The following is a 22,825-nucleotide window of genomic DNA, read 5'->3' on the forward strand; positions in this document are numbered from 1 at the left end:
GTACGAGAAATGCTAAGTGACGCGAACGCGTGGACGACACGGACGCGTGACGTGCACGATATGCAGAATTACAAAAGTCGCTGGCAGATATTCTGGGCCGCATTTCAACCCAGTTTTTGGCCCAGAAATACAGATTAAAGTCAGGGAACTTGCAGAGCCTCAACAGGCTTTCATAATTCACAATTTTAGGTTTTAGATGTGGTTTTTAGAGAGAGAGGAGGGCTCTCTCCTCTCTCTTAGGATTAGGATTAGAATTTAATTTAGGTTTAGGATTTATCTCATCTTCATATCAGGTTCAATATTTCTTTATTTTGACTTCTCTTCTATTTTGAGATACTTTAATGCTGTTATTTGTATTTGATTTATGTTGCCCAATTGGCTTATGAACTTTATTTATGACGCTTTACTTGTTGCTTTCTTTTTCCCTTTTCAGGATGGCCACCAAGAAGGGTACAGAGAAAGCTACTCCCAAACCACCGGCAAGGAAAGGAACAAAGAGAGCACCAGCTGAGGAACAACAACCCCCGTCCACTTGTACATCTTAGCATGCACCAAAGACGGTGCAATCTTTAAGTGTGGGGAGGTCGATACCGATCTCCATGGGTTAGTTACTCTTCTGTCTCAACACCAATGGTTTATTTTCCTTGTTAGTTGTTGCATTTGCATGTTTGTTTGATTTTTTGCATATTTTGCCACTTGGTTGAAGTAATATTTTCTTTTTCAAGAAATTTTTATAATATTTCACTAATTTAAATTGAAAAAATTTGTGCTAAATTTGTTTGAAGTTGTATTTGGAACATGGTTTTTGAGCCAAAGAACACACAACCTGTGAGATTTTGAGCTTAATTGCATGGTTACATTATTTAACCATAATATTTTATTCTTGTGTGTTTTCTTCTCTATAATTGCAATATTTACTTTATTCCATTCTATATGTCCATTATTTAGTATATTTACATGCTTGCATATGATTGAGACCATTGTTTGATTCTAGCTCACCATTCCCAAATTAGCCTACCTTTACATCACCCTTGTTAGCCCCCTTGAGCCTTTAAATCCCCTCTTATTTTATAACTACATTACTAGCCTTAAGCAGAAAAATAAAATAAAAATCTCAAGTTGAATCCTTGGTTAGCTTAAGATAGAAATTGTGTAATTATTTAAGTGTGGGGAAACTTTATGGGAACACGGATGATAGAAACAAGGTAGAAAGTTAAAAAAATAAAGATATTTCAAAATAAAAAAAAAATTGGGAAGCATGCTCATGTGAAATCAAAGTAATTAAATTACCATGTGCATATAAAAAAAATTCAATATTTAAATAAAGGGGATATGAAAGAATTCCCCAAATGCAAAATAAAGCAATGCACATGGGACAAAATTCAAAAATAAGTTTGATACATGAGCATGTAATACAAAAGTGAAAAAAATTTGGGTAGCTAGGTAAAGAATTTTAAATTTTATAAAGTATGTATATGTTAGGTGAGATCTTAGACTAATCAAGGATTCACTCTGTTAGCTCACTTAGCCTTATATATACATTCCCACCTTTACCTCAGTCCCATTACAACCTTGAAAAGACCTATGATGTTTACATTAGTATACTAAATATTTGTTGATTGGTTAGCTGAAGAATAAAGTTTAGAAAGTATGATTAGAGAAGATTAGAGTGAAGTACCCTATACACTTGAGAGATTAGAGTGATATACACTACTAGTGAGGGTTCAATGCTTGATTCTATATTTTCTGCTTGTACGAGCTATCTTCTTACAAGTTTACTTATTTTCACTGTATGATTTGAATTAGTGAAATCCATTTCATATTTATTCTTGAAGGATTTATTTACTTTTTTTACCAAGTAGGTAGAAACATTTTACATGTAATTGCATTCACATTCATAGGCTGCATTGCATGAGTCTTGCCTTTCCCTATTCATTTATTTGGTCTCCTTGAGTTTAGCATGAGGACATGCTAATGATTAAGTGTGGGGAGGTTGATAAACCACTATTTCATGGTTTATATTGTATTTAATTAAGTGGTTTTATCAAGCTTTTCACCCACTTATTCATAAGATTTGCATGATTTTACAATTCCTTCCTAGTTTAGTTCTATGATTGAAAATATGCTTCTTTGGTCTTAATTTAGCTAATCTTAATCCTCTCTTATTACCATTTGATGTCTTGATCTGTGTGTTAAGTGTTTCAGGCTTCATAGGGCAGGAATGGCTTAGAGAATAAAGAGGAAGCGTGCAAAAATGGAAGGAACACAAGGAATTGAGGAGATGACCAGCGAGAAGTCACGCGGTCGCATGGCTCACGCGACCGCGCGAAATGGAAGAAATCAGAGTGACGCGTTCGCGTGCCTGACGCGACCGTGCGGATTGGAAGCTGCACGAACGACGCGAAAGCGTGGACGATAAGCACGCGTGGTACGAGAAATGCTAAGTGACGCGAATGCGTGGACGACGCGGACGCGTGACGTGCGCGATCTGCAGAATTACAAAAGTCGCTGGCAGAGATTCTGGGCAGCATTTCAACCTAGTTTTCGGCTCAGAAACACAGATTAAAGTCAGGAAACTTGCAGAGACTCAACAGACTTTCATAATTCACAATTTTAGGTTTTAGATGTAGTTTTTAGAGAGAGAAGCTCCCTCCTCTCTCTTAGGATTAGGATTAGAATTTAATTTAGGATTAGGATTTATCTCATCTTCATATCAGGTTCAATATTTCTTTATTTTGACTTCTCTTCTACTTTGAGATACTTTAATGCTGTTATTTGTATTTGATTTATGTTGCCCAATTGGCTTATGAACTTTTCCATGTTAGATTTTACTGCTTTGAATGAATGTTATTTGAGGTATTCCAGATATTTATGATTCTTATTTAGCTTTTTATATTATTGGCTTTAATTGATTAATTGGAAGTTCTTGAGTTATTAACTATTCATGATTGATTGTTATGTCGGCTAATTAACTGTAATTCCACTAACTCTAGTCTTTCCTTAGGAATTGGCTAGGACTTGGAAAATCTAACCAATTGGTTCACTGGACTTTCCCTTGCTTACGCAAAGGTTAACTAAGTGGGATTAACTTCCATTCTTATAGGAGTAACTAGGATAGGACTTCCGAAATTTCATATCTTGCCAAGAGTTTATTTTATAATTATTTATTTATTTTAATTGTCATTTGAATTACTTGTCATACTTCTTCCTTATTTCCAAAACCCCCAAATTTACCTTTTTCATAGCCAATAATAAGAACATACCTCCCTGCAATTCCTTGAGAAGACGACCCGAGATTTGAATATTCGGTTATCAATTTTAAAAGGGTTTGTTACTTGTAACAACCAAAACATTTGTAAAAAAGGTTGATTGCTTGGTTTAGTAACTATACTTACAACGAGAGTTTACTATAACTTCTAAACTATCAATCTTCAGTTCTTTAGATAACTTACTCAATCTGTTGCAAGTAGGATAGAGAATGGTACGAATTTGTCTATGGATAGAATTAGATACAGATTTAATTAGGATATACCTACCCTATTTGCATCTATAGTGTATTATATATATATATATGCAAAAGTTATATATATAATAAAAAAAGTGGATGTTAGACTTCTAACTTTTTTCTTATAAAAACTTATAATAACCATTAACGTAGTTATTTAATTTACTAATTTAGTACATTTACTTTTGTTTTAAAAAAATTAGCCTAAAATAAAAATAAAATTTAGATTGAGATATCATATATTACACTAAATGAATTTCAAAATTTTAATGTCAGTTTCTTAAATTAGGTTCATTCAATTTTTTATTAATGTGTATAAAATTTGAAATAATTAAATTTTATATTTACTTAAAATTTTTTAAATCTCTACAAATAGAATAAAATAGGATAAAATTTAAAATTTTAGAATACAAATAAAATTAACATTGAGAGATTTTTAATTCACAAATAAAATAATATAAAATTAAAAAAAAGTCTACTTATAAATAAAATTACCTTACCTTACCCAACCCTATCTTATTCTATCCTAATCATTGTGAGCTCTATTCGTGATAATTATATCTTAACTAATTCGTTCACGCTGGCAATAGTAGAGGGTCTCGCCTTGGCCATATTTGACGTCAACACCGGTCAACACGTAACTCTATCATGTAAGACCATTTTCGCAAGCTTAGCTTGACGTGTAACTTGGAAGATGGTAAATCGTCAGAAGTCAGTTTGAATAACCAATTTAATTAATTTTTTTTAATAAAATAATTTAAATAATAAATAATTTTATTAAAAATAATTTATAAATAAATTATTTTGTAATTGAATTTTTAATTCTAAAATTATTTAATTTATAAAAATATGATAAAAAATAGAAATATTATGAGAGAAGTCATTTTTTTAATTTTTTTATAAACTTCTAAATAACTTTTTAAAAAGTTGTAATTTGATTTTAAAAATTGCACCAGACATTAATACTACTATTTTTTATAAGTCAAAAGTTAAAAAAAAATTACTTCTAAAATTTTCTAAACGGCCTCTAAATCTAGCTAACTAACGATTTGGGAAGTAAAATCGGAGTTTTTTTAAAGATAGATGGAAATAAATTAATAAATACAACTACAATTTAAATATAATATTATTGGAGCCCAATTTCTTTTATTATTTATTTATGTTTTAACTTATAATTAATTGATAAGATTGATTTGAGAAAACTATAACTACTTTTCAATTTACATTTTATTTATTTTCTTGTGGCGTCATGATCCTGAAAGCGAAAATTCTGTTTTTCGTCTTTTTATTTTCTATCTACTAATAATTGTGAAAGTGATTTATCTTGACTTTTTGGTTTATATGTACTATTTCACAAAATTCTATAGGCATATATGAGATTAAATTTAATAATAGATTGGAGTATACAGTTTTCTATTCACTGCAAGTTGGTTTCTATACCTTTAGGATGTCAATACTTTTAATGTAAAGGAGAATGGTAGGGCACAATAATTTTGTTGAACAATATGAATAACCATCAGTCAAATAAAAATACATTACACTTCTAATTAATTTAATTTTTTAAATTTTAATATTAAAATAATTATTTGTACACTAGTAAAATAAACCTCCAATATATCTATTGTTTATATTATTTAATATTTTTATTGTTTACTTGTATTTTTCCTAATGTAAAATAAGAGAGTTGGTTAGTATATATTGATTTATACTACCATTTAAAGTTCAATCCTATTTACTAGTAAGTGAGAATCTTTACATTTTAATCTGACTTGTACTCTAAAAAATAATATATTTGATTCAACTTGTAACAAATTAAAATTTTATTTTTAATCAAATATAATATTTAATTATTTTATATTTCACAAACATATTAATAAAATAAAAAATAAAAAATTAATTTTATATTAAAATTAAAAGTAATAAAATTATAATGTATAAAATTCATATTAAAATTATAAAAGAGAGAATATAGATTTGATTTTTATCAACTTTATTAACTATTTATAATAATTTTTAATTATATATTAGAATACATCAAGAATGGGGTAAATCACAATAATAAACCAAGGGGAACAAAATTTTATATAAATCCGCCAAAGCAAAATCTGCTTCGTGAATCCACCAATGCATATTTATATGTAGTTCGAACCAACTTGATTCGAATTCTATTTCTACATATTCGAATTATACACAAACACATGCACACACTAATTCGAACCAAATAGGTTCGAATTATATACAACACACACGCACACACTAATTCGAATCAGCTTGGTTCGAATTACACACATAGTAATTTCTATGCTGTTAAAAAATTAATAATTTATTAAAAAATTTTATTAAAAAAAATAATAATTTAAAAATTAAAAAATATATATTTTATTTCATACATTAAAAAAAGCTAACAAAATATTTAATTACGGGATTTTTTTAAAATATTTGTGAGCTATCAATTCGAATTCCATACGATACTCTTTTGTCCATTTTTAATAGCTCATGAATATTTTTTAATAAATTTATTTAAATTATACTACAAAAATATTTTATCCTATGCAAAACAATTTAAAAAAATGGTTTAAAAAATGTTAGGACTACTATACAAATTTGTAATGGTCTAATAACTTAGGTAAATACATCTATGTACTTAAATTTTAAATAAAATACTCTACATAGTCAATAATAATTTAGAAATGAAAGAAAATATTTTATTCCGTACAAAATAATTAAAAAATATATTTTATTCTAATACAAAAAAATTTTTAAAAAATAGTTTAAAAAATATTATGAGTACTATAAAAATTTGTAATATTCTACTGATTTAGATAAATACATGATAAAAATATTTTTTCTTTGAGATTTAAATTATTATTGACTATGTAGAGTATTTCTATAATATCCTAAGTCATTAGGATCTTACAAATTTTTACGAATTTGTAATATATGTGATTCGAATCATATTGAGTTACTGACCTTCAAAAATTCTCTTCAATCCCCGTCACTGGTCATATATACCCATCCTCTGTGATCAATAATCATTTGAATAAGGGCCAAAATTTCTGTGTTATTATGCATACATGCATGTCGTAGTTAACAGATAATAATAATATAAATAAACGATGTCCCGACGATTAAATTGAAACATTATTCCACACTAACATAAAAGATAATGTAACGTGGCAATTGTGCAGCCGGATGAAGAGAGTAGCAACAAGTGCTTTTCAAAAGTCACAGAAATTTAATTTGTGCTAGAAAAGTTCAATTTCAATTTAAAATAATTAATGAGTATATATCCATTTATAATAAAACTCAACTACAACAATTAATTAAGATTATTAATTATCTGTTGTCGTTGCCAAATTGGGTGAGTAGTTCCTTTATGATAACATATCTTGATCATTCATTATATATTTAATAATATCATCTCAAATGTCTGATCATCATTCTTTAATTTATTATGTACGTACAAAATGAGTATAATTGATTCATATCTGAACAGAGTAGTAGTTGAACTTTAAATTGTGTTGTGTTGGGTCTCTGACTTGGAATAATTAAGTCTCCATAGCTGCTTTGAATATGACTTCAAAGGCTTTCTCCATGCAGTTCTTGAATTTTTGTTCATCTATGAACCCTTTCATTGTTCTCATGGTGATTCTTAATGTGTTCACATAACTCATAATTGTAATGTTTACATTCTGCAGACACAAAGGTATAATAAGCATGTTATAGATATTGTGAGACTAGTTTATGGTACAAAAGGTTTTGTTGAATTAAATTGAGAAAAAGTAATTTGTAAAAGGGGAAAAAAAAAAAGCTATTCTCACGAGAAGGTAAGAAAAATTGTTAAAATTTAGTTAAATTAATCATCACTAGGACACTAGCTAATTAAATTCATAAATAATAAATTATACCCCTTTAAGTCTTCATTGTCAAATAATATAATTTTATTTTTCTAAAAAAATTATGGCTATATTTTTTATTGTTTAGTATTATTCAATGAGAAAATTAAATATACGTGCTTATGCAGTTGAATTCGTTTATGATATATTATTGTATGGTTATATTAGTAAAAAAGAAAAAAATATAATCATATTTTAGTTATAAATTATTTTTCTATTAATATATTAAAATTAAATTCTTTACAAATTTATCTATGATTATATTCAAAAATATCATATACACACTAATTAAAAATTAGTTACACCAAATTAATCATTATGTATTTATATATAACTATATGTATAATTTAATTTATTTTTAACGTATATTTTATATTTTAATATGTATTTTACATAAGTGAACGATTTTAATAACTCATTATTTTAATATACACCTAATAAAATTGAATCATATTTTCTTTTTAAATTGTATAAGTGTACAACTCTCTTCCACATAGGTGCTTACCAATACATTTTTTACCAGACATTATGCATGCATGTAATTATATATGTAATATAATAAAATGTATTATTATTTTTTTTTTGGTAAATTATTATTATTATTATTATTATTATTATTATTATTATTATTATTATTATTATTATTAAGCAATGATAAGGACTACTTAACTGATGACAAAGAAATGAAAAAAAAAAATGTATGAAAATGATATACCTCAGGGAGACCTGTCATGGTGAAGTACAAGCCATTCACTGGATGATTTGCCAATGCCATCTCCTCAATTGGCCCCATTAAGTTTGAAACAACAACACTTGAATTCTCCAAAGTGTTATAAATGTTTTTGGCCACAGCCTGAAACATATATAATAAACGTTGAAACCTTAAGGACTTCTCATACATATACACGACAAAGCCTAATATGGTCCATTGCTCGGTGGTCCAACAAAATTGTTCAGATTTCCTAACTAAGAAGTGTTTATGATCAAAATAAAAGAAGTACTTCATTGCCTGCCGTCTCAATAATAACCACATGGCTGCAGCCTGCTAACACTCAATGTCATCCTTTTTTTTTTTTTCTTCAAGCAATGGCAGTTCACACTCAAATATACTATTTATAAGTATCAATGATTAATAATGCAATTCTTTTTTACCATAAAAACTTATTAATGCAATTTATTTTTTTACCATAAAAATTATAGGTCAATTCTATGGTATATATATATATATATATATATATATATATATATATATATATCCCCTATAAACTTAAGCCATTGGGTCAAATAATTTTATAATAAAATATTATAATTTTTATGACTTAAAAATCTAAATTTGATCTTTATTATTAGAAGAAATGAATTTTAGCATCATTAAAATAAATGAAAAGAGGAAAATACATACACAGACAAAATTAAGGTAAATTTTACTAAACTAAATAAATTTAGAGATATAATTATTTATCTATTTCTTTCTATTTCAACTTAAATTTTTAAGAAAAATAATTTTATGACATAGTATTTATATATTAAAGATATAATTATTCATGTATTTTTTTTTATAAGTTTAAACTTTTGAAAGAAGCAATTTTATGATATGGTATCAAAGTTTTTATATATTAAAGAAAATTTCAATATTTAATCCTTATTGAATTAAAAAAATATTTATTTCAATATAAAATAAATAAAAAAAAGCTCATGCAAAAAAAATCAGACAAAATCCAAAATATTCATCTATCGTGACAAAATAATAATATATTAATGATAATATTCTAAAATAATAATAAAATTTAACAAGAGTAACAATAATTAGCTTTAAAAAAAAAAAATGTTGGGTTATGGTGTATATACTGACCTCGGGCCCTCTTAACTTCATCTCAAGAGCCAAGATGAAGCCTATGACATAAACACTGAATGAGCGTCTCTTCCTCTTGATTAATTTATGAGCTTCCTTAACAAACTCAAGAGGATTCGAGATTCTTCCTTCACTTAGCTTTGGTATTGAAACTTGTAAGAAAGAAATTTGGTTGCCCCAAACACCCTTAGAATCAGGGTTTAGCATCTCCTTCACTGAACGGTACCCTCCAATGTTTCTTGTGTTCAGCATCACCACTGCTGTTGACTCTGCTCTTTTGCTTTTCTTCTTCATTTCTTGCATATACAATCGAACCCCGTAGAAGATCATCCCCGTAACCACATCATTTATTGTCTTCAAAATTAAATATAACTACCATCAATAATCTTAATCTTATGATTCTTTCATCGTTATTTTGAAAAACAATTTTACTTCTCTAATAAATTTTTATTTTGTAACGAAAATTCTCGGTCATCAATTATATAAAAATATCTATATCCTAAACCCTTGTAGAATAATGTAACATATCTTTATAAATTTAGTCCATCTGCTATAATTTTATTTTACTTAAATCTATTAATGTATTAGTCCACGGAAATGTCAAAGCGACAACTAATATAGCAACTTGTATAGTAACGTTAAAGAGAAATTTTTTAGACCAATCATTTTTAGTATTTTTTGTTATAATTTAAATAATATAAATATTAAATTATTTTTAATAAATAAAATTTATTAATTTACACATATAATAAAGTATTTAATAATTTCATTGCTCAACGTTAAATTTTATTTTATTTTTCAGTGTTTCTGCTGATTTAACTCACAAAATTATTAAACACTTCATGGAAAAAATACCAAATAAATGGATTTCCTTGGAAATGAAAATAGAGGTATAATTATAGGGGAAAAAAAAAGTCAAAACATATTTAATTTAAAAAAAAAATTGAATACCTAACAAAATTTTGGATAAAAAATGGCATATATAATAGTAGATGGAATGAAGGTGTAATATATTAATTAATCTTCTTACCACACCAAGTTTGGACTTGATCCCTTTGATATCATCAAGAGACAATGACATGTTTGATAAGGTAAAAGGCTTTAACTCACATGCTTCAAATCCAGACCTTATAGGAGTCTTATCATCTTTCAGTATTCTTGCCTTCATTATGCTCCATCCAGAATCAGATAAAGAATAAAAGAAAGATGACACAATTGAAGGCAACCTCTTCAACATGCACTTCTTTGCATTTCCTGATGACTCCGATGCCTTCGCCGCCGCCGGTGTCTTCGACGGGAAAGACAACGGAAGAGAAGGGTCGTCAGCCCTTTGGAGACAAGAAAGAAGAGCACCCATGAGTGAATAACCATCACCAAGTGCATGGTGCAGTTTGAATATTAAGGTTCCTTTTCCATTTGTTGTTGGGTACTTTATGACGTGGATCTCCCATAGTGGTTTGTTTTGCGGTGTTTTTTCGGTTAGAATCATTGAAACATAGTCGCTGAGGTATTGGTCATAGAATTCAATTGAAGGGTTTTCTGGGAATTTTGGAAACTTCAAATGCTCTTCTGGCTTCACTTCCACTCTTTTCCATATCTTTTTGCCATCTTTGGATGTAACCTGTATTACATTACATACACATACACTTGAAATTAAATGATTAATTAAGAGAAAAATATATGAATATCATAAAAGGTTGATATATAGTTGATTTATGGTGTCTAAAAGTATTTGTCTAATTTATTAAAAGTAATTAAAAATTAATATTTAATTTAAAATTATAAAATTAAATAATTATTAAATATTTAAAATTTGTCAAAAAAATAAAGTAAGCAAAAATTAGATACTAAATTGTAGGTACTATAAAATCTACCGTACATATATGTTATGATTTAGTTTGAAGTTGGGTTTAATTTGTTGAGGATGAATGTTTTTTTATTACTTATACAAATAATAGGGATCGAATAAGAATATTCAAAAGTAAAAGATATTTTAGTGAAATACTATATATAAATATTTGACAGTGAATTTAGCGTCAAAGTTTATCAACGCTACCAATAATTAAACCGTTAATAATATCTGCTCAAAATTATAGTAAAAATTAAATTTGAATTAATGACGAATGTAAAGTTTTACTGACGGTCAGACCATCGGTAAATCTCGTGTCACAACACGCTATCGGATTCGCCATCCCAAGGGTCAGTGCTGTAGTAGTGCAGAGAAGAAATGTTCTTCCACAGTTCCACCGTTTAAAATGACAGATTTAGAATCATAAGAAGAACTAGAAGATTGATTAAGAGGAGTGTTAGAGGATAATAACTTTTGGGATTTGTAACCATTAAATAATTATTAATAATGATTTTAATAATGTGAGAGTGGTGTGAGATTTTATTCAATGATTCACTATTATTTACTGATTACATGATAGACAGAATTTAATGAAATTATTGTCCCTTAGACTTTTTTCTTATTGTATCCAAGATACAAAGATTTTTTTTTGTCTTTTTTATTATTATTTATGCACCCTTGTCTTCATTGTTACTAAGACAAGGATATTTGAAATATTTGAAATTATTAAAAAGAAGTATTTATAGTTGTTTTTTATTTTTAATATGATGATTAGATATGTATAATACGTCGAAATAAAAATTTTAAGTGTGTAATGCATATGCGTGAGATTAATAACAAATTCTACATAAATCGTTATACACGATTTAAATGAAATAATCGTAAATTACGATTTGAGTAAAGAGAGAAAAAAAAAGAAGTCAAAAATCATCGGAACAATGATTAATAATTGAGAGTTGTTGAAGAAAATGAAAATATCGTTTTTTTCATGTTAGTAATTTCAAAACAAATTGTTACTCTTATTTTTATTAAGCTTAAAATTTTGTCCTCCACCAAATAACTCACGTATTAAATATATTTTTTGTTCCTAGTTCATATTATTAGTGATGATATATTCTGATATTAATCGTTCGATGTGAGTCTATTACATTAAATTTATACAATATTCACTACAACAATATAGATTATTTTTTAGGGTTATAATGTGTAAAAGAAAATTAAAATTTGTCAAAAAAAACAAATTTTGACACTATTTTAACTATGAAAATATGTGAATAAAAGTTTTGTCAAAAATAGTATTTTTAACATATAAGCGATTGTGAAAAAAATTTGAATCTTATTTTGATAAATATTGGCTGTCAAAAATAATTTGTTAGAAAATTTTGAGAACATATTTTCTGTGATAATTTTTAATTGTCAAAAATACTATTTATTTTGACACTTATTGACTATAAAATATTCTCAATAGAAAATTTTAAGAAAGAATGAGATATGATCTTGAAACTAAAGAATAAATTGAGATTTTGAAGATAAAGAATGAGTAGTATAATTCTAAACTGAGAGCAGTGTGATGTCAAAATTAACAGAGCCCAAAGAAGAAAAAAATAGTAGAGTAAATTGAAAACAAATGAGTGTCAAAATTGAGGAGTAATTTTCTACGGTCAAATTTTTCGTCAAGAAAATATAGAAAATTTGACATTTGTGATATTTGTCAAAAATATATATTAATTTTGATATTTAATTGTAGTGTTAAAAAATAAAGTGTCAAAATAACTCTATTTTCTTGTAGTGATTATCGTATTATACTCTTTATTTTATAATATCTTAAAAAATAGCCAAATAGAAGCTAAGAGCATACTAGGCTTAATTGGTCCATTTGCTTATTATTATCTCAGTAGAAATTAATGGCGAAAGAAAAGTCAAATAGTGACAGGGACATTTACAAAAGAAGAGTAAAGCTAAGAAACACATAATATAGCAGCTAATAATTTCAACTAACATTATAATAGATTATTAAACAGATTTAATATAAAACATATTAGTTAAATAAAGATAAATTTTTATTAAATTTAAATTTTAGATACTTTTTATTAAATTTTAAATATTTTTTATTTTTAAAATTTTGAATCTCTTTTTTATGTATATTAAATGTTGACCACAATACTAACTGAAAATGTTAGTTTTTTCATAAAAAATACTAATTATATGTATTATTTTTTGTGTGTATTCTTTCTGGTATACTTTTTATTTTTAGCATTAAATGTGATTAGTAAGACGTAGGAGAATACAGAGTTTTTCAAAAAAAAAAGTTGAATATATATATACATATATATATATACATATACATATACATATATATATATATATATATATATATATAAGAATTTAAATTTAATGTATTAATATAGTGTAAAATTTTTTATATAATTATTTAATTATATCTGTTCCTTTAGACTATTATTCATGAAATTAATATAAAATATAGTTATTTTTATTAACTTAACGTTACATAATTAAATGTATGTATAAAATACACAGAAAATTAAAGTTAAATTTTATAAAAATATATAGAGGAGAGAAAGGGATGGAACTGACCATGATAGAGGAGAAGCGTGGATTAATTGGAAGGAAGACATCTTTAATCAAAGTTATGGCCTGTGAGTCATCAATTGGAACTGCTATTTCAAGAAATCCAAAAACATATGAACATATCACTGAGCTGTTAAAATATTGCCCTGGAGGACTCACTGGCTGTTCAACCTCTTCATAGAAGCTTTCCATAATTGCTATATGATATCAGAGAGAGAGAGAGAGAGAGAGAGAGAGAGAGAGAGAGAGAGAGAGAGAGAGAGAGAGAGAGAGAGAGAGAGAGAGAGAGAGAGAGAGAGAGAGAGAGAGAGAGAGAGAGAGAGAGAGAGAGAGAGAGAGAGAGAGAGAGAGATGGAGAGAGTGGTATATAACTATATATAAAGGACTACTTGCCTTAAAAGACTCAAACAATTGGACACATATATATGGGGATTTAAAATACCATACTCTTATTTATATATGTGATGAATGACGGCGACCCACAACCCCCATTATAGGGTACATTGCCTTAATTTCTTAATTTCACATTTGACATAATGACAACCATGCATGCTTTGGATTATTGGAGCCTTAAGGAATAATAACTAGTGATCATGATAAATATAAATTAAAATGATCAGCAATCAGTCTTTATCATGGTAGCAAGAGAGCTCAAATCAGATTCGGATACCATAATAAAATTAAAAGAAAAAATAAGAACGTATTATAAAATATTATATTTACTTTTGTATTTTGCTTGATATTAATTTACAATGAATAAAGCTATATATATATATATATATATATATATATATATATATAGGGACACTTTACTATTATACAGATTAAAGTTGTATAGAGAAAATATAAATTTTTTTATAATTATTTTTTATTATTTTATTGTTGTTCAAAATGTGGGTTCTAACTTTTTCAATCTCTCTTTCATCCAATAAAAAAAATATCTGTAAACTTACATCTTTACCATATAATTCACCACATATATATATATATATATATATATATATATATATATATGATTGAAGGCGGGCTACAGGCCCAAAAAAAAAGGCTAAAGACTATATCATAACAGGTTTAATAAACTTCATTCCATAAGTATTTGCAATGAAGTCGGTGCTGCAATGACGGAAAAGGTTTTTCGAAGAACTGGATTCTTTGAGGATGATCTTACCCAATTTTTACAAGGAAATCAGCGCAAAATGTGCCTCTTTAAATATGTGCCTTACATCAATTGTTGAGTTAAGAAATTAACTAAATTAATTAGTGATTACAAATATTATTTTTGGGTAAAATAAATAATTAATGTTGATTAGTATATGTTGCTAATTAATTATTGATGAAGGCCAAAACTAAAATAAAAGCAAGCAGCCCAAACTGAATGGAATCAAGATACAAGGCTGGCAGGCTATAAAGCAAAGAAAACCCAAAAGAAAAACAAAGAAAGAAGACAGATGGACCAAACAGGTTGTTTAATGGATATCTAATCCAAACCCAATTTGATTTAAAATCCCTCCAACTTGATCTCACTTCCAAAGCAATGTCCTTCTTTTCCTCTGTCTCAGTCAAATCACAGAAAAGTGAGAAAGAGAGAGAGAGAGAGAGTTTCTTCCCTAAGCTAATTACCAAAGAAGCAAAATGGGGAGAGATTAAGCTTGAAAGGCAAATGTCTAATCAGCATGTTCAAACCAAATCAAGCTTGGGTTAAAGGTAACCCATTTCCTTTTACATGCATCACACTTTCTTCTCTTCATCTTCAACTATCTGTCACTCCGTTTTGAGCTATATGGAAAAGAGGATTTCTGTTCCTCACTACTATGTATCTACGGTCACAAGTGATACTTGGGGACCAAGTTCTGTTTCAATGGTCAAGATCTGGATTTACCATTGAAGAAATCTTTTTTGCTGATAATGTGGCTTTCGGTCAAGATAAGAAGTCAGAAGCAAAGTTTTCATTGTGAGGATTAATGAAAAAAAGTGAGACAGTGGGTTGGTGAAGCTCAAGGCTCAAGAAGTTGACCTTGGAAGAACAATCAAGCTACATGCAAGGAGATAAAAAGAAGCTTTCTGTTCCTTCAGAGGTAAGGAGAGAAAACCAGAGTTTGAGAGTTGTGTTCGGCAAAGAAGTTCCTCTACTTGGATAATGCTTTCTTTCAAAGAAGCATTCGGCCAATACTGAAGAACTGTATCTGAGGTTTGCAAATCTGGTTTTACACATAGCGAAGAGGCTGTTGATGAAGTCAATCTCCTTCATGTTTTACAGATTGTGATGTACTTTTCTATATTTATCTTTTTGTAATTTCTTGTGTGAAAATGCATATTGAGAGAGCTCAAGTAAAAGCCATGAGTGGAAAAAGGCTGAGTGATATACTTGAGAAAAAAACCTAGAGTTATTTTCAGATTTTTTTAGGTATGTCTATGTCTTGTATCTTGTACCTGTGAGGTATCCCTTTCTTAGTTGGGTTAGGCGGTTAGCACTAAGAATAAATAGTTAGATATTAGCATAGCCAATGTCAAGTTAGGTTAGAACTTGAGTGTGAAAGGATTGGGTCAATCCTGTGGAATTGGTGTATGTAATACTTTTAACTATAGTGAAAATTTCTCTATTGTTGTGGAGGAGACTGGACGTAAGTTGCATGACACAAGGCAACCAAACCAGGATACATGCTGGTGTTAGCTTTTCTCTTCTCTGCTGTGTTCTGTTTTCTGATATTCATGAGACAAAAATAAATTGTCTCATAAATTTCCGCTGCTGAGTACAAACAGAATCAGAATTGAAAGTTTTTTTAAAAGGTCATAACTGCAACTCAAAGGAAGGCATAAATTCGATCCCCTTCTCTAAGCCTACCAAAACCTTCATCAATTCTCTCGAATTTTACCAGAAAGTCTTGAATGGATTGAATCAAGGACGAGCTTCCATGTTTTTCCTACACGCTTTCTAAATCAGTGACAACGCACATTATGAGTCTGTTTCCACCACTATCTTGCTAATGCCCAATTTCTTAGCCAGCTTAACCCCAACATTAAAAGTTAAAACCCCAAAGTTCTGCTTGGGTTATGGTGCAAACTCCTATATTCATACTAAAGCCTACAATAGTGCGACCTCTCCAATCTCTAATAAGGCCACCGCAAGCTCCTTTATGACCGGGTTGTAGGACCGAACCATCGATATTAAGCTTGGCCCAGCCCCAATTTGGTGGTTCCCATCCTACAAGCTTATCTCTGATAACCTTGAGAATACGACTACTATGCTTTGTAATCCTCATGATAAAATTGTAATACTCAGCCAATTTTCGTATCATCTGGTGTAATTGTCCATTTTGTAGGTTCTCATTCTTGAAGATGAAGTTATTTTGGCATCTCCAAGCTGTGTTACAAGCTATTACAAAGATTATGGGACAGGGAGTCTCATACTGCCTTTGAGAGACCAGGGTAAGATTCGTTCTTAGCCAATCTTAAAAGGATTGATTGAAAAATATATCATGTGCGTCTCTATTTATGATGATAATCCAAGTCATACGGATGTAGGTGTAGTCCCATAGGACATAGAGCAACGTCTCTTCTTCTCCGCAACCTCTAGGGCAACTGCTATCTTCTGTGAGATTCTTGTTCTTCCTTTTGCTATTTGTTAAAAGCGCCTCATGCATCATGAACAGCTAAAGGATTTGATTCTTTGAGATAACTCGATCTTCTAAAGTTGCTTATAAATTTTGTTTGTATTTTTACTATTTTTGAAATAGGCATCATAGGCTGATTTTACTGTGAAAATATCATCTGCTGCTGGTAGCCACGCAATAACATCTTCTTCAATAGTTGGATTAGGAGCTTTTAGAACCTGAATGTGGTCAACGATCTCCTGCGATAGAATTTGGGAGAGAGCTTCCCAGTTCTAAGACCCTAGAATGATTTGTATAGTTACAAACCCGCTCACCGAGTTTCTCCCTATTAAGGTCAATTAGTGCATGCTCCTTTAAATTGGAAATATCTGGGATCTAGTGATCATCCCAAAAGTAGGTATTCTTCCCATCACTTATCCTCCATATTAGGTTTTCTTTGAATTTATCTCAAACTTTCAAGATACCAATCCATGCATTCGAGTTGCTGGCCTTCCTCTTTACCTTCGGAATTGTATCATCTCCACCAGCATACTTCGCTCGCATGACTTTTATCCAAAGTGCCTTTCTATTATAGATTAGCCCCCAAGCAAGCTTCATAAGAAAGAGTTGGTAATTTTAGAGCATCTGGTAGTTAGAATCTTTATAGTCTGCATAATACAGTGACTAGGAATGGTTGATAATATAGATTGAATAAGAGTACATCGTCCTGCTAGATTAAAACTCCACATCTAAGTGATTTTACCAACCAAGTCTTTTAGATTTACGTGCTTCTTTTTCATACTTTCTTCTTCTTCTTCTTCTTCTTCTTTCTTTCTTTCTTTCTTTCAAATTCATGGTCGCACATTCTTCTTCATCCTTGATACTACGTCTTCTTCTTCTTCTTCTCCTCTTCCTTTCTTTTCATCCTTCTCCTTCACCATCATCATCATCATCATCGTCGTCGTCGTCGTCGTCGTCATCGTCATCGTCGTCGTCTTCTTCTAATACGTATCGCGTTATCGCTATCATCATTATTGTTACCATTATCATCAAATTTGTGTCATGTTGATGACATTGTCTGATCCAAAGTTGATTTGGATGTGTTTTTGTTCAAAATTGATTTGGTCTGTGCTTGTTTTGAAACGAGTTTTTTTGTGTATCGTCATCATTAAGTAATTTTGGTTCATTCAGAATTTAATTTTTGGTTCATTCTAAATGTAATTTCGGTTCATTTTTGAGTGAATTTTTTATCATTCAATTTTGTTTGTATGCTTGTTTTCGAACACAATCATTAAGTAAATTCGGTTCATTCTAGATTTAAATAAGGTGCACTTGGTCTGTGCTTGTTTTGAAACGAGTTTGTTTGTGTATCGTCATCATTAAGTAATTTTGGTTCATTTGGAATTTAATTTTTGGTTCATTCAGAATGTAATTTCGGTTCATTTCTGATTGAATTTCTGATCATTCAATTTTGTTTGTGTGCTTGTTTTCGAACACAATCATTAAGTAAACTCGGTTTATTCTGGATTTAAATAAGATGCACTTGGTCTGTGCTTGTTTTGAAATGAGTTTGTTTGTATATCGTCGTTATTAAGTAATTTCGGTTCATTCGGAATTTATTTTCGATTCATTCTGAATGTAATTTTAATTCATTTATGAGTGAATTTTTTATCATTCAATTTTGTTTGTGTGCTTGTTTTTGAACACATTCATTAAGTAAATTCGGTTCATTCTAGATTTAAATAAGGTGCACTTGGTCTGTACTTGTTTTAAAACGAGTTTGTTTGTATATCATCATCATTAAGTTATTTCAATTCATTCAGAATTTAATCTTCAATTTATTTTGGATGTAATTTCGGTTCATTTCTGAGTAAATTAAGATGCATTTGGTCTTGTTGTTCTACAATTCAAAATTCTTCTTCCTCACATCCTATCTTGAGAGGAATAAAACCAAGAAAAAGAGAAGAAAAAGAGAAGAAAAATCAAACAAAAAATAAGAAACAATAATTAAAAACTCCTCAAAACTCCTCATCATGTACTTCTTCTTCTTTTCTTGTTCATCTTCTCCTTTTTGTTTTTCTTTCTCATAATTCTTCTTATTTTATTATTTTAACAATAATAAAAATATTAAAAAATTAAACAAAGAAGAAGAAATGTATAATGCTGCCAAATCATTTGATGGATTTGGATGTGATTTTGTTCATGATTTAATTTTATTTGTGTGCTTGTTTTTTAACACAATCATTAAGTAATTTCGGTTCATTATGACTTTAAATAAGGTGCACTTGGTCTGTGCTTGTTTTGAAACGAGTTTATTTGTGTATCGTCATCATTAAGTAATTTTGGTTCATTCGGAATTTAATTTTCGGTTCATTCTGGATGTAATTTTGGTTCATTCGAAATTCAATTTTGTTTGTGTGCTTATTTTCGAATGTAATCATTAAGTAATTTCGGTTCATTCTGGACTTAAATAAGCTACACTTGGTCTATGCTTGTTTTGAAACGAGTTTGTTAGTTTGCGTATCGTCATCATTAAGTAATTTCAGTTCATTCGAAATTTAATTTTCAGTTCATTTTGGACGTATTTTCGGTTTATTTATGAGTAAATTAAGGTACATTTGGTCTCCTTTTTCTGCATAATTCAAAACTCTTCCCCTTCATCCTTTACTGCTTCTTCTTCTTATTATTTTATTTTGTTATAATTCTTCTTATTTCACTCTCTTGAGAGAAATAAAATCAAGAAAAAGAGAAAAAAATTAAACAAAGAAAAAGAAAATATACATAATGCTGCAAAATCACCAAGGAGAGGAGGAGGAAAAAAATGCAACAGTAGCAACAAAAGAATGACAATGTGGAGAAAACATGTGAAAGAAGGAGAAAGAGGAGAAGTAGGAATGCAAAGAAGAAAAAGATGACGACGATGATAACGTAAAGTCCTGCGCGTGTAATCACACTTTTTTAATGAGAGTAATTTTTGCTGGTGTTGAGTCTATTTAATTGAATTTAGATGATAATAATGCTTGAATGTGTAACATATATGATATATATGAGTATTGATTATAACAACTAAATTTATAAACTTTACATAATCCATAAAAAGATTTTAATAGTTGGCTAAAGTAGTGAATCACCATAACTGAATTTGTTTCTAAAAGAATGAATAAAGTATAGAATGTGAGATAACATCTTTTTATTATTATTGGATTAGAAAATCTTGTTTGGGTTAATTAAAAACTTTATTACTTTTATTTTGAGTTGAAGTAGTTGATGAATTTAATACTACCTATAATCCTCACTTTCCTTCATATATCACCATTTTGCAACGAAAATTCTATTATATATTATAACACAGCTCAACTGAATTGTAGATCTACATTTTTATAAAATATATTTTGTTTCCTTCTCCAATTAATGTGAGACTTTACATGTATTCACACGAAGATATCCTTACACATAAAGCAAGAATATTATGTTCATAAATGCTCTATTTAACTCTTACAAACTGAATTTGCCTTCTACTTTGGAATATACCAAAGGTGTAGAACATCCTCCTCTCCATTGTTCAATGATTTTGGCCATATCTCGCATATTATGCAAATCGTGATTAGTTGGCAGTTAGGATCAACGCATTAACTTCTCAAATAATTATGTTTATGAACAAGACAAATCTTTTTTTTTTTTAGTTATAAAGATTATCGGAGTAATGTGTTTGCTATACGATTTAACTATTTAATAATAATAATAATAATAATAATAATAATAATAATAATACTTTAATTTTAATTTATTTAAACATAAAATATTTTATTCAATAATTCAATCGTATATATTCTTTTAAAAAATTATTCATCCAATTAATATAAAAATATTATTTTTATTGATGTATTATTATATAATTATATATATATATATATTAAAATTAAATTTTAATAATAATAAACTAATTTAATTTCGTTACATATATCATATAACCTATATTATTATTCTATATAAGACAAAAAAATATCTTTCTTTCTCTTCAACATATCTTCTGCTGTAGGATTGTAGGAACGACAGGGGTAAGATGGGGGCAAAAAATATCTCCCTGCTTTTTATTTTTGTCTTTAAATTTGTTTTTTATTTTCGTTCATGTTTTTGCTGTGAAAAAATAGTGTTCTTTATTTCTATTTTTTACAGATCTCATTTTTTATAGAAATTTTATTCTCTATATCTTTGATAATTTTGATTAATCATTCATTTTTATAAGAATAGAGTTATAAATATCTATTTTATACAAAAATAACAAAATTTTATATAAAAGTCTAAAACGACAGGACGGTCACGGTGAACCAAAACATAAAGTAGTGGACGAGATGAGGACACAACAAAAATTGCAAAAAGGAGAACGAACCCCACCCTCAAAAAGGAGAAAGAACGCCGCGAATAGGGAGAATGACGTGGTGAAAATAATGGCTTGGTGAGGAGTAACACCGTAAAAAGGAAGAGTGGTGAGGAGGTGACTGCAGAGAAATTGGATGGATTATATTATTTGTATTTTTATATTATTTGTATTATTTGTATTTTTTATTATTTAACATACATTTATATTATTTGTATTTTTTATTTGTTTAAAGTTTTTTTATATTTATTTTTTTAAATTAATTTTAATTTAACTTCTATAATCATATAAAAAATACTTTAATATTATTTATAATAATATTATTCTTTTTTTAGTTGGCAATTTAGTTGTTTCTTTTTTATTATTTTTTATTACCTTTTTACCTCTATTATTATATAAAAATATTTTTGTATATTTTAAATTCACATAACAAAATTGTTAGTGAGATTAATTTATATTATTTTATGTCATATTTTATAATGATATAAAACATAAAAATTTAATTCGCAGCATATAAATACTTACTAAAATAAATTAATTAACAAAATATTTAAAAATAGATAATTTTATATTTTATTAGATGTAAAATCATAAAAAAATTATGAAAAAAATTATAAAGAATTAGATAATTCTTTTATTTGACAAGTATTTATTATTTTTTTAATTAAAAACTTAATTATAATTATATATATTATCAAATATATGACATTATATTTGATTATATAAAATTTTAATTTTTGGCCCCTCTATAGTTAGATTTCTGGATCCGTCCCTGATGATAATTAAGTAAATTTATGAATTTCGGGGATTAACAGAGATGGGACGGGAATCCCCGTTTGAATCTTCAAGTCTACCTCGAAAAAATTTTATCCTCCATTTCTAGCTCTATGGAAAAAAAAATTCCACAATCAGATCCCCATTCGAAACGATCTCTGCAGAGATCTCCACGCCTCAGAAAATTTTGTCATCCCAATCTGCTAGCAATAGACCAATAGTGATGACAATTGATTAATCTCTTTAGCCACCTCAATTTTTTTTAGGTAAAGTACTAAATTAGTCCCCTATTTTTGGACGTAATCCTGTTTTGGTCTTTAAGGTTTAAAATGTCCTATTTGAATCCAAAAAAGTTTCATTTACCTTCAATATAGTCCTGCTGTGAGGTCAAA

At 28.3% G+C, this 22,825-nt stretch overlaps 1 protein-coding gene across 2 annotated transcripts; it reads right to left on the minus strand.

Annotated features, from left to right (window-relative positions):
• Positions 1-5,503: 5,503 nt before the first annotated feature.
• Positions 5,504-14,120, minus strand: LOC112789805 (wax ester synthase/diacylglycerol acyltransferase 4). Of its 2 annotated transcripts, XR_011879613.1 has the most exons (6): positions 13,698-14,118; positions 10,284-10,874; positions 9,254-9,607; positions 8,117-8,254; positions 6,970-7,197; positions 5,504-6,524 (listed from the first exon to the last, which is right to left on the minus strand). XR_011879613.1 is itself a non-coding variant. In XM_025831859.3 (5 exons), the coding sequence occupies exons 1-5, from the start codon at positions 13,881-13,883 to the stop codon at positions 7,054-7,056; spliced, it is 1,413 nt and encodes a 470-aa protein (XP_025687644.1). In that variant the 5' UTR covers positions 13,884-14,120; the 3' UTR covers positions 6,879-7,053. The 2 variants fall into 2 exon arrangements, 1 of the variants encoding a protein (XP_025687644.1); XM_025831859.3 differs by lacking the exon at positions 5,504-6,524 and having other exon boundaries at positions 6,879-7,197; positions 13,698-14,120.
• Between the last annotated feature and the right edge of the window lie 8,705 nt (positions 14,121-22,825).

The sequence above is a fragment of the Arachis hypogaea genome, chromosome 3, assembly GCF_003086295.3.
Source record: "Arachis hypogaea cultivar Tifrunner chromosome 3, arahy.Tifrunner.gnm2.J5K5, whole genome shotgun sequence".
Classification (NCBI taxonomy): domain Eukaryota; kingdom Viridiplantae; phylum Streptophyta; class Magnoliopsida; order Fabales; family Fabaceae; genus Arachis; species Arachis hypogaea.